The 14372-nt window shown below is 36.7% G+C and overlaps 1 protein-coding gene across 2 annotated transcripts in view; it reads right to left on the reverse strand.

Annotated features, from left to right (window-relative positions):
• The window catches only part of LOC113051697 (cadherin-8-like), an 86497-nt gene that overhangs the window by 26796 nt on the left and 45329 nt on the right, over window positions 1-14372 (reverse strand). For both annotated transcript variants that reach the window (XM_026215662.1, XM_026215663.1), the window contains exons 4-6: window positions 7783-7902; window positions 5699-5866; window positions 2728-2915 (exon numbers count right to left, since the gene is read on the reverse strand). In XM_026215662.1, the coding sequence (XP_026071447.1) occupies window positions 2728-2915; window positions 5699-5866; window positions 7783-7902 (476 nt within the window). The remainder of the gene's footprint in view (window positions 1-2727; window positions 2916-5698; window positions 5867-7782; window positions 7903-14372) is intronic.

The following is a 14372-nucleotide window of genomic DNA, read 5'->3' on the forward strand; positions in this document are numbered from 1 at the left end:
AGGGATATTGAGAAGCACCCCAAAATATGATGGGTAAACTCTGCTGATCACTGATTGGCCAGAGAGAATTGTCACTACCCGCATTACTGTATTTATGACACAAACACAACAGAACCACTAAATTTAAATCAGCACAGCCAGATGGTTTCAGGTGTCGCTCGTGGCAGTAGAGTCGGCGCAGCTATAACGACATGTGAATAATCCCGCCCACTCTAAAGTGATACTACACTGGAGCGGGCCAGGCCGTGCCTTTGACGTACTGAGATGTGCCAAGTCGTACCACAGAGGAAAAGCACCACTAGAAGCATCAAAGATCAGCAGCAGGGGAAGTACAGCATCCCTCTCCACCATCACCACAGCCTAAGGGGAGCAGGGGGAGATGAAAGCATGCATCCTTATACAACAAAGCAGTATCTTGACTGTCTGAGCATGTGGCATATCACTCAGATCAATATGTTTAACCTTCCTACAAAGGCTCTTTGGTCATGACCATTCAATATTTAGCAGAAGTTGCATCAAATTTTAATTGTTGGTGAGGGCTGCATCGGCCAACTTGCTGCATTTGGTAGTTGAAAAAAAATAAATAAATAATAAAACAAATAAGAAAAGGAGAAAGAATAAGGGTTGTGTGCTTTACAAGCCTGTTCTGCTCTCCTGGACTCCAGCACGGTGCTGGAGGTATAGAGGTTGGCAGGGAGTGGGCAGCTGATTGCCTGTTTTTCTCATGTTATGTCATCCATCATGCTAATAGTAATGCAGACAACATATTCCAGGCCAAGTGCTATGGGATGAGAAGATGAGACAAAACAGGCATGCCATTACTCAATCAGCTGTGAGAGACTTGGGCAAACCAAATGACTTTTTTATGTATTCATTTTTGTAATTTTTATTTTATTTCTAGCTTTGTCTCCAGATTTTCTTCCCTTTCTTTCATGTCATAAATCTGATAATCAAGAGGCCATTGCTAAAAGGGGTGTAACGGTACACATATTCATGCCAAAACTTTTCTGATAGACCTTCGTGTTTGGTATATATATGAAAGTGAAAGTGATGTGACATTCAGCCAAGTATGGTGACCCATACTCAGAATTCATGCTCTGCATTTAACCCATCCAAAGTGCACACACACACCGTGAACACACACCCGGAGCAGTGGGCAGCCATTTATGCTGTGGTGCCCGTGGAGCAATTGAGGGTTCGGTACCTTCCTCAAGGGCACTTAAGCCATGATATTGCCGGCCTGAGACTCAAACCCAGAACCCTAGGGTTAGGAGTCAAACTCTCTAACAACTAGGCCACAACTTCCCCATGACTTCAGAATCAACACACTAATATAAATTGTGTGTATCGTTAAACCCATAATTATCAAAGCTTTTCGTAAAATGTAAAAGTGCCATTAAATGCTGCTTTTCTGGGTGCTGCACATAATAAAATAAAACCAATTTATATGTGAAATGTGAAATTGATAATGGAGAATTCTGGTTGAGGATGATGCATCAAACTGTTGAGGATACAGATTATTTAAGGTATAATTGACTTAATTCCAGTATAATTCTTCATATTAACAAAGATCATGCCAGTCCTTAAGACTAACTGACATACTCATTATGTTGTTCACATCATCATTTGCACAGCTTTGTCATTATGTACACTTTTTACGAAATATATGTTAAATATGGGGGGGGGGGGACTAATTGATTGTGTAAATTTTCCCATATCTGTGTCACATAGGTCAGAATTATTGTTGCACAGTCACACTGTAGATGTTTCTGTTAGATAAAAAGAGCTTCATTGTCCTCTCATCCAATGTGAATGGCTCTTCATTAGCATATAATGGTAATTCCATTTGCATATATACACTTCTACGCAAGGGCTGAGAATTGAGCACAAAAAGTCAAGGGGTTCAGAGTTACAGTAGTTCTTAAAACTCAGAACACCTGGATTGCAGTTTTAGTTCCAATTTTACGTGTAGAGGGACTTGTGAGAATTTCAGTGAGAATTTTCAGCTGTGTAAAAAAAAAAAAGAAAACTGTATTTTCTTTTCTATTTCATCAGATGATAGGCCACAGTTTGTTCTGTTGTATTTGTTGCCTTTTGGTTTCAGAACAATATTTGCTAAAAAGAAAGTTACTGCTATATATATATATATTTTTTTTTTTTCAAACCAGACCTACACAAACCTTCCTATTGTGCAGAAACTACAATAACTGTGACTCTAACAACTATATAATTATACAAAAGATGCACCCAACTTATCACCACATGACACATAACTCTTAGAAAAACAACAAACACAACAACACCAGTGGAAATAATGTAGCCAACTCAAAAATAAAATAAATAAATAAATAAATAAATAAATAAATAAATAATAATAATAATAATAATAATAATAATAATAATAATAATAAAAAGGTTAAAACACTTAACCCTAGGACAGTAATTTGCATAATTACTTCATTTGCATGATTAATTCTTTCTCTTTGGAGGATATGGCACAGTGTTTGAGATTACATTGAAAATGGCACACCATGTCAAACAGGTTTCCAATCCCTGCAATACATACTGAGAGGTTCTGCCTCTGCAGTATTAACAGTCATTTCTCATTGGTAATGAACCACTTTTCATGTTTTCCACAACATGCATCCTAGTGACAATCCTGTAAAAGACAGTTTACAATTGTTAGAGAGTCCCTATGGCACATTAAGCCTACTTTTCTTGTCTTACCTTCTTGAGTCTGAGGATTCCCTCCTGAGTCTGAGCATCAGTGACAATCTCAAAGACATCCCTCTCGTCTCCACCTATGATGCTGTAAGCTGATTTAGCATTTTCCCCGATGTCTCTGTCATTTGCTTTTACTCTTCCTCCAGGCTTCCCAATGCCAAGATCCTCAGGAATAGTGAACTCAAAAGAGCCTTTAGAGTAAGGTATAAGAACAGGGAAGATCTGGTCTATCAGGTGACAAATAGCACTCAAGAAACAACAAAATAACTTAAATACTAAACAAAAAATAATAATTATTATTTTATGTTTGTGGTCAATAGTATTTGTGTTGTAGTTGTTGTTTTTGAAAATGTCTTATGTTCACCAAGGCTTTGGACATAAAATGTAGAAAAAACAGTAATGTAAAAATTATTACAATGTATTATTATTATTATTATTATTATTATTATTATTATTATTATTATTATTTATAATGAATAATAATTATATTTTAATATATGTTAAAATGTAATTTCATGCCATGTAATGGCAAAGCTGAATTTTCAGCAGGCATTTCTTCAGTCTTCAGTGTCACATGAACCTTCAGAAATCATTCTAATATGCTGATTTGGAGCTCAATAAACATTTAATATAATTATCAGTGTGGAAAACAAATGTGCTGCTTAATATTTTTTGTGGTAATCATTACTTTTTTTTGATGATGATGATGAATGAACTTAGAAATTTGAGTACAACTTTGCGATAAGGTTCCATCAAATTCAACATCAACTTTGCACTGTGGATCGCTGAATCAGCTTTCACCATGGACGAGGGTCATCACATGAGGTTCCTGCAAGACTAAGGTACGCTCCTACGTAGAATCCGCCTGCCGCACCGTTCTCAAGCTGGCCCACCTCTGCTCATTCAAGCTGGCCGCAGCTCACTCTAGACTGCGGCTCACTCTAGGCCTACGGCCTCTGCTCACTCAAGGCCACAGTTTGTGGCGCTGTTTCGTTGAGAAAGCGGAACTACTTTTTTTTGCCTTCCAAAATAAAACACGACTAGAAATCATATTTATATCATGTTTATAATGGGTTTTATGTTCATGTCTTAAGTGTAATATTTCCATCTCAAGCTTGAGGCATTCAGCCAATCACAACGCGCTGGATACAATAACAATAATATACAGTTTGTGGAAAGAAGTGTTTTTTTTTTTTATTTTTTTTTTTTACTTTAAACCGCAGCAACACATTACACCAAATACACAAAATAATGTTATTTTTAGCAGCAGCTTATGACCCTTTTAAGGTTAAAAAAAACACATAATTTTCAACATTATGTACACTATTTTTGCTCTTCTATGTCCTGTCTTTCTGAAACACCTAGATCCTGAAAAGCGAGGTGTACACTGATTGGCCAGTTATCCACGGCATTATGATTGGCCGAAATACCTCAAGCATGTGATGGAAATGTTACACCTCTTAACATACCGTGATGGCGTCTCCCAGCACGACCAGACAAAACTAATAAAACCCATTACAAATGAGGCATCCGTTGCATCCAGTGGGGACATTACTGGATATAATGACTTATACTGTGTTTTTACGCATTGCGTATTGCACCACGCAAACATAAAACCATGTCTACATTTGTAATAAGCTCTACTCTACACTATTTAAAACCCACGTTTGAATTATCAGTGGCAAATTCTTTAAATATAAATCATGTATTTACAGGCTATGAGTGAGAAGTGCCAGACTGTCCTTGAAAAGATGTAACTGCCTCAATTTATAGAACAGCCTTTGAACACAGACCCATTGTAGGCTACTCTGCAGGTTCAGGAAACAGTCCTCCATAAAATGATTCACACATCGTCACACACTGTGGGCTTGAGTGAGCGGAGGTGGGCTTGAGAACGGCGTGGCTGGCAGTTTCAACGAAGTACACATGTGACGACCCCAGGCTGGAATTCATTTAATCTATGGTGAAAGCCAATCCGGCTATCCACAGTGGAAAGTTGATGTGTTTTTCTCAGTGAGCAGCACGGACCAGCTTTAGTAGGCATGATGAAGCAGATACCATCCTCTTTTGAAAGGTTAAACAAAGATGTTTCGTTTTCACAATGAAACAGAGCATCTCCACTACATGCCGGTGGCGGCGGCGGCAACAACAATACTACAGTGAGAATAAAAGTTCCGTCTTGTTTCTTTTTTTAAACATTTGGAGAGTGTCTTCCCACACAGTGATGTAGACGTGGATGCGTGGTTAAATGAGGTGTTTTAGGGGGGTGTGGACGGGTCTTAACTTTTATAAAGAATATCTATAGTGATTTGAGACTTTAGTCTTTGCAACTTTACAGATCTTCTTTATGCACCAAGAGCTTGTAACACTCCAAAGAGAAGGGGAAATTTGAAATTGCATCATATCACCCCTTTACTGAATACTTTGAAAGTATTTGTCATTGCTAGTTTATGTTAACTAGAGTTAAGTAATGTTAATAAGTGGAACCTTATTGTGATGTGTTACAAAAATTTTCAATAACAATTTAAATTGTCAATATTACCGTATTTTCCGGACTATAAGTCATACTTTTTTTCATAGTTTGGCTGGTCCTGCGACTTATAGTCAGGTGTAACTTATTTATAAAAATTCATTTGACATCAACCAAGAGAAATTAACCAAGAGAAAACATTACCATCTACTGTCACCAGAGGGCGCTCTATGTTGCTCAGTGCTCCTGTAGTCTACACTGAAGACACAGAGCGCCCTCTCGCAGCTGTAGACGGTAATGTTTTTTTCTTGGTTCATGGTTCTAAATTAATGCGACTGATAGTCCAGTGCGACTTATAGTCCAAAAAAATACAGTATATATATATTGATGCATCCTTGCCAAATAAAATTAATAATTTCTTAAAAAAAATATTCTTACTGACCCCAAACTTCTAAACTGTAGCATAAGTCCTTTCATATATTTAATAAAAAGGGACTCTCTTACCCTTTGTGAACTTTGGTGGGTTATCGTTGATATCTGTAAGAGTGACTGTCACAGTGGTGGTTCCTGACAAGCCGCCCATGTGACCTCCCATGTCTTTTGCTTGAATGACAACAAGATACTCTTCTCTCATTTCACGATCCATCCCTGCCAGAGCCACCCTAATGATTGCTATAACAATAACAATAAATACAGTAACTGACATATAATCCATTGATATTACAAAAAAAATAATGCATTAAAACATAAAAAAAAAATATATATATTGATATTACATGGTCTATAGACAAACATGCCATTTAACATTCTGAGGTTTGCCATTTGCTAAATATGTTAGTTCTTTCCTTGTCCTTGATACCCTGACCGGCTTAGTGTGTGTGCCACCCATTCCCTGTACTTCTTTTATTTGGCACTGCAAATTAACTTTGCAAACTGAATTTTGCAAGCTTTATGATGTCATGGTGTGCAATAAGCTTAAATCCTGAGAAATCACCATTATCCTGATGAATTCACTTGGAGAACGGACACAACATCTCAATAAATATGCAAGGATGGTGTCTTATTTTTTTTATTTTTATTTTTTACAATGATCTGAATGATTGTGAATCTTTAAATACCTTTAATCTTATAAAATCAATCAGGTTTTTGTGTATATATATATATATATATATATATATATATATATATATATATATATATATATATATATATATATATATTAAAAAATGCTAAGAAGCAACTACGTTAAAGAGATTGTCAAATAATAGAAGAAAAGAACTAAGAAAACAAAGGCATTCTAACATGAAGAAAGGTAAGTGTTTTGTAGGGCCAGCTCTGGTTCCATTACACATGAATAATTCACAGCGTGCATGCATACATTGTCTGCTAGACTTTTTTTATTTATTTATATTTTTTGCTGCACTTACATGTCTTTGTTTCTTGTTCTGTCATAGAGACAAACAGATCACAATTATTTCAGTAAACTAAGGAGGTGCATTTTTAGTGGTGAAGTGCTCTGATTGTCAATAGGAATACAGAAATGCAGGCCACCCTGAGTGCTGGATGCAGCTGTTTGTGCGCCGTATGAGGTGCAGCACTGAAACTGATTACTGCAATAATCATTCAGTTGTTACCCTGTTTTATCATAATCTATTTAAATGAATTCCTGATGATCACAGACGCGAGGCAACACAAACATTCCTTTCCATAGGTATTTGGAGGATTACTTTCATTTATTTTATTTTATTTTATTTTATTTTATTTTGCAAGCCATTAACCAAGTGATAAATTGGTTCATGATGTTTACTTATTTATCAAGTTTGTCTCATTTCCTATCATGTGTTGGATGTGTCAAATTGTTTCTACTTTTTTTTTTTTTTTTTTTACCTCTTATTTTTCATCAGCATTCATCAAAACATCTGGCTCACTTGATTAAGCCATCTGCACGTTTTCAGTAATCACGAAAACCATGCACATGGCACCTCAATTTGGGCTTTCACACCTCTCGACCATTTGCATTATTAGACAAAGCTGACAGTGAGTGATTGAAATCCATGGGGTTATGAAGTGTACAAGTTGTTCTCATAAGAAAGTACTGCTGTTCATTTCCATCTCATTGCTTATTAATGTAATTTCACCATTATTTAATCATGTTGCTTACAGAAACACTGTTAACAAGTCAGCTGGAAATGCAATTAAAAAAAAAAAAAAAAAAAAAAAAAAAAAACTAAGTCAAAGTTGAAAAGTAAGCAGAATGCAGATGGAATTCAAAGATAGCCCTGTCATTTAAATCAGAAGCCAAAATTGCTTTATGTGCTATTACAAAACAAAACCAACATTTGTGTGTGTACTGTGTGTGATCTTATTCTTTTGGTCTTGTTCTTGTTCTTATTTGGTCTTTGTGTACTATTTATTTCTTACCTCCAATAATGATGATCATAATAACAATGATTATAATAATATAACAACTAAAACTTGTCTTGGTACACAAAGAGACATTCTTACACCTATTTCTAAGCATGTAATATGGCTGTTGAATCATTTGAATGATTCATGACCATCTACACATTGTGGATTGATTAACTCACCAGTGGTCTGGTCGATGGAGAAATAAGGTTGGCCTTCCAGAATGCTGTAGACCAGTCTGGCACTGTTTCCATATACCGGATCGTCTGCGTCAGTTGCAGTTACTCTTGTTACTGATGTACCTGTGGAGCAGAAGAGAAAACAATCATCTTCAATAAACAAAAATGACTTGCAATGAACAAATAAATCTATTATTTCCATTTACCGCACCACTATGTCCACGTTCTGAACTTGACTGCTTTGAGAACAAATATTTCACTCTTATCAATGTTTCAATAATACCTCTGGTCATGGTGTAAAAATGTATCTGGAATAAACTCATAAAAGTGTATTTTGTTGTTCAGATGAGCACAAACGCTCGCACACGCTGAGAGACTTCCGCGATGAAAAAACATCACAGCTCCAGGCCTTAACAAGATCAAAACGAAGAAAAACAGACAAACAAACAATCCGTGCTGCTCTCCTAACCTCCTGTTCTGTAACCCATGGCTTGGATGAATTGAGAAGAAAGAGGAAAAATAAGTAGCACAAAAAGAGAGAGACACACAAAAGAGAGTGAGAGTGGGAGAGAAACTGAGACGCTAATGCTAAACAGCTCACTGACAGTGCAGATGGTGTGGTAATTGTTTGTAAAGCATGTTCCACAGCACTCTGACAGCTTGGTAAGCGTCTGACCAGCAAGCGTGCTTGAGCTGCAGCTACAGGTATCTGGAGCTGTCAGAAACAGCATGAAAAACATTCACTGTGAGGGCTTCGGCTTGATTTAGGCCGAAGTGAAGTTGCATCCCTACATCTCCCTGAAGCAACACAAGTGAAGCCCTCATGACTCAACTCCATTGAGGAATATGAGGTACCACAACTGTTCTTGAGAGAAAGCAGCAAAAAAAAAAAAAAAAAAAAAATATATATATATATATATATATATATATATATATATATATATATATATATATATATATATATATATATATATATATATACATGCATTATATTCATCATCATCATCGTCATCATCATCATTATTATTATTATTATTATTATTATTATTATTATTATTATTATTATTATTATTATTACTACATAAATAAATAAATAAATAAACATGTAAAAACATGATTAAAAAGGAAGTAAACACTTAATTTATGTGCATTGGGAATAACATTTTCTAAAAAAAAAAAATGCTTGTTTTGCTTGTTTTACATACAATACACAATGACAATTACATGACTATGTCATAGCAACCCTGGATAAAGTGTAGCATAGTTAAATATCAAGTACTTAAAGATTGTCAATTCTTTCTGCATCCAATTTGCACAGAGCACACATGTTTTATGCAGGATACAATGCACACTTCATAAGAACAGAAAAACAGCTGGATTTGGAAGGTTTGTGAAAATGAAATGTTGACGCTATAAATCTTTTTTACTTTATTTATTTATTTTTTGCACTTTTCTGTTTAATAATGTAAAACTAATGAAGGCTGTTAATGGGATCCTGCCCCACTTCTGATGCTTATCAGTTAAACAGAAAAACAAACAAATAACAACAATAACAAAAAAGTAAATAATTAAAGTTAAACTATTGGCGCTCTAGTGGTTAATAAACAAAACTGCATGCATCTTGCAGATTAATGGATATTTCTATTTATGGAAATGACGAGTCATGTAGGTACTAAGCTATTCCGCAGTGGATTGTGTCCCAAAAGGTTTAAATATAAACGTAATATAAACACATATTATAGACATACCATACTGATTCAGGACCAGACCAAAAAAAAAAAAAAATGTAAAAGGTGGATTCGTGATGTGCTCACTCATCATATTATGTACATCAAAAAAAATAAAAATAATAATAATACAATAATAATAATAATAATAATAATAATAATAATAATAATAATAATAATAAACATATACTTATGCCACCGATACTGATAAAATAATAAATATTTTCATGTTATGGATGATAATAACTGAAATAAACACTCAAACTAAAATGACTACTTTTCATGCTACACATGGAAACTTCTGCCATTAGACAGAGATGTATGTGTGTCAGAAAGTTAGTGTCAGACACGTGAAGACCCACATTTTCCGAGGTGTCTGAGGTTTTCTCAATGACTGATGACTGTTCGTTTACGTCCTTGAGTGTGTACGCATGCGGATGATACGCGTGAAACATGACCAGGGAAATATGAGACATTCACCCCACAGGATATCTGTTACTTGACATGCACTACTTCCTTTCACAGCAGGATCTTGACATACTGTACTGTGTTATCAAACGCTTTAATTACATTAACAATGAATGTCAGTGTCTGTGTTCTCAGAATGCATGCATATGTAGGTGGCACAATAGTCTTCTTATCGCAGTCCCAAAAACTGCTAACAGTATATGATCTCTTTTCCTGTACAGCCCTGGGGAGGTACTCTATGGCTCCCTTTGCGTAAGGCAGCTGATTCATGTTTAGATAAAAGCAATCCCTTTATCTTCATCTAGGACTGGAATATTTCTCTTTATGTACTCAGTGTTTCCTCTAAAAGCTGCCTTAGAGGCAGAGAGATTAATGGAGACATTACTGTTGACTTGTGGAGCGCTGAAAGCTGCTTGATGCAGCAGTTGTCTCTTCCTCTTGCTACTTTGAACTGGACAGCTGTTAAAAAAACTCAAAGTAGGAACATCAAGCGCACCTTCCGAACAGGCACATACAGTCTTTAATCTGTTTTAGTACTGTAGAGCAGTAGGGGCAGCCCACATTCTGCTTTGTTGTGAGTAGAAGGCCAGCTGTAAACAATATAATGGTATTCTGTAATGAATGTTTTCACTTTGTAATGCATATAAAGGGATGAATGCTGCATTAAGTTTATTGACTTGATTTTCCAGGATAGAGCAATGGTGTTAACACAGGACAACTATGGTCCGATGTCCTAATTGATTTCCTTACAGTATCTTCCTACCTCTAATAGCAAAAAATTCTGTAAAAAAAAAAAAATAATAATAATAAAAATAAAAAAAAAATCAAATACACATAAAGCACATACACATTTTTTTTATTTTTTTCACAGAATGCAGATGTGCAGCATATAGAATAAGGCGTACAAAGAGAAGACAACCATTCTGAAAAAAAAAAAAAAAGTGAAGACTTGAAGTGCAATTTGCCTTTCCTGCTATGATAAATCGAATGAAGGATTAGAGAATCCTTCCACTGGCTGAGCTCCAAATCAGAACATATTAGCCTGTCCTTGCAATGCATTGTACCACAAAATCCGACACTCATGGGGACTGGTTGGTGACACTCTTGGGTGGTGGACACTTGCTGAAACTTGTTTTAAAAACATTATATTCTATCTACTGGTGCCATACTAGATAAAAGTAATATATATATATATACAGTATATATATATATATATATATATATATAAAGTAGTATGGAACTTTATAAGGGTCCTTGACAAACCTATAACGAATTGTGATCGCATTGACCAAGTCGGAAATGATACCTTGCTTGCTAGATGCAATTCCGCAGCACATTAATCTAAATATTATGACATTTCTTCCATCACATTTGGGAAATCGAGGGTGCTTCATTGCCTTTCCAGCCATGGGAGTTGTTCGGGGATCTCAAACAGAACAGCCATAAAAATCGTATTTGTGTCTTGAGAAATGTCAACCACATGCTTCAAACACTGCACCAGGGCATTGGGCTTAATGAAAAAAATAAAGGGAAACTGCTCTTTGTACTTACTGCATACATGGATGCAGTGAAAGAAAATCAATACTAAACCTCCTTATGAACTGAGCTTTGCGTGGGTGGTGGATGAACACTTAAGAGTGGTATTGTCAGCTGTATCATGGCAGAGATTTGGGAGTCCATGATTGTCTTTGTTAGATAGGTGTCCATGCACCACGGACTCAGAGACAAGCCACACTGCCTTGCTTGACTGGGATGTAATGTATATTCATGAATCCACTGAGGAATATGGGGGAAAGCATTACCCTGAGCAGGCTGCATGTCCCCGGGCCAGGCCACTTGCAAGCTGTTTACATCTCAGTGCTTTTGCTCCTATAGCCCTGGGCCATGCTGTGCTTCTCTGTGGTTGTGTCTGCGGTGGCATCATTATCCGCTGGCATGTCCACAGAAACTTGAACACGATCACACTCTGTGCCAGCAGTTACCGAATGGTGTGAATCAATTCGAAGTAGGAAATGATATTATACTTGTCAGGTCATTTCATTCTGTTGAGTGAATGTCTTCAAATGTCATGGTCTCTACATGAAATGGCTCAAAGCATGCATACAGTATAGCATTATCTGGGCTTTAGCAGTGACTGAATATTAAATGATTAGGAGTTTACTGCAACTAAATAAGATATGCCAAGCACTACTGTAGCTGTGTTGCTAATGCTAACTTTGCTAAATAATATTAGATATTATTCAGATAGCATATACTGAGGAAATTATTCAAAACACTGAACAAGGGATAGTCTGTTGTTATTACCTTATCACCTTTTCACTTTTGTCATTTCGAACCAGTACAACTTAGTACAAGTACAAGCACATACACAAACTATTATTCAGAAAGCACTGGCAAAATTATATAAAAATAGATGTTCTGTATAGCCTACTCTGTCCATCACACAATACAGACTATTTAACAGTTGTAATTCAGAAAACAAAGCAGAATGTACAGGCTATGTTTGGATATCCAGTTAACTAAACAAAACCTGACACCCTTGCAGATTCAGTGATAACTTTATCCTCCAACACTCGTTGTAACTTAGTACCTGGTAAACATGATTTTGTTTCTAGGCGGAAATAAACAACAGACACCTGTTTGTCCTTACTCCAGAAAATTCAGCCAATCAGATAAGAGCTTGCCAGATTTGTGAGCATCATACAGTCAGGGAATGACTGTTGGAGGTCCAGAGGCGTGCTGTCTGAGACTGATACTATCAGTACAGGAACTGAATGCAATGAAGCTGGCAAGAGCCCATGTTGGTCTTTAGAGGTTTCTTGTCTTTGACTTGAGTACTTAGAATGCAGTCACACACCAACATAGGGACCTCTGGCCAATATCTATCTGATCAATAAACACAGAGTCCTCATAGTCCCTTAAAATTTTAAATGGCATATGTTTCATGCCATGCTTTTCCCATATCCACAGAAACTCTTCACAGTTTCTATCATTTCAAAGTAATGTCAGGCAACGAGATCTGGGATAATAAGTGGTTCTGTGGCTTAAATGGGCTTGTTTTGGATGTGCAGCTGAGCTAGGCAGGAGTCGAGGCAAGAAAAATCGGTATCCCATCATGGTACCACTCAGCTACCTGCTGAAAGCTATTTTCTCATGTCATCTGCTGAATCCATGGCATCTGGAATAGCAACGCAATTGTAACTTTCAGAGCAAAAATGGCTTCAGAATTGTCTGGTGTCATTGTCATTCTAAAAAAATATAGTCAAAAGCATAATGTTACTAAGCAACAAATAATATGCAATAATATTGTTGATTTCACTTGCAAATAAATAACAACATGACTGTTATTACTGGTTTCTTTTAATTTTTCATTTTAATGGCCCCCCTACCAGTACAACCATCTGTAGAACATGGGGCACTAGTGTTAGTTTGGAGCACTGTTAATTACCATTCAATTATTCTGATTTTAAAATACCATTGTAAAAGCACATAATTCTGGGAAAAGGTTATAAAGAACCAAAGAGTCAGTTTGACCAGAAATTGAATGTCAAGTTGACCCTCCTGATTGAAATGCATTGGTCAGACATGTCTTACCAGCCTTGAAGGCTCTCATCAAAGAGCCATCATTCTCTTTAAATTGCGGCTTAAACCAACCTGCAGGGATAATAGGCCGGCTTAGAACAGTGAATCACCGAAGGGGAGGCCAGTCAAAATGTCCACTAGAGTCCGTTGAAACATGCTGGAATGAGGCCAAATTACACTCATAACAGCAATGCTCGTCTTGTTGTCGATACAGGTCGACGTTTACGACAAATGCTAAAAGCTATCAGCAGGAGAAGGATATCAAGGTGTGTGCTCCCCCACCTGTCATATGGAAGGGTGCAATTTTTCGGCCGCCACCCATTCCTGCGTGATTTACAGCTGGAAGTATAATTGAAAAAGGTGTTTCCTCTTAGTTGTTTATCAAGGGACATGGATGTTGCTGAGAGGCTTAGTGAGAGAGACTTTAAATAATAAAACAGTCTTATCTAGCACTGCGTCCACCTGATCTGTCCTCATACCGACTGTTTATTCACATTCACTCTCAAAACACTGGATTTTGTGAAGGTGAAATACTGCATACTGTGTATCATATGGCAGCTAAGTGAATGACCATTTGCTTAAATGGCCAGAGAGGAAGACATGAGAGACTCTCCTTTGGGTGTCAATGTTTTGATATCTGCTCCCACAAGGAAAAGGGGCCTCAGGCTGATGTAGTATAAGTGACCATCGCTTTGGTGTCACAATTAATAGCCTCTGATGAGACAGCAAGACAACCAACACTTAACACAACATGCTACCAGCCTGGGGTGAGTTAATGTGGCAGCAGGGCGGCAAGGGTTGTAAAGTATGTGTTTG

This window comes from Carassius auratus, chromosome 32 (genome assembly GCF_003368295.1).
Source record: "Carassius auratus strain Wakin chromosome 32, ASM336829v1, whole genome shotgun sequence".
Lineage (NCBI taxonomy): Eukaryota > Metazoa > Chordata > Actinopteri > Cypriniformes > Cyprinidae > Carassius > Carassius auratus.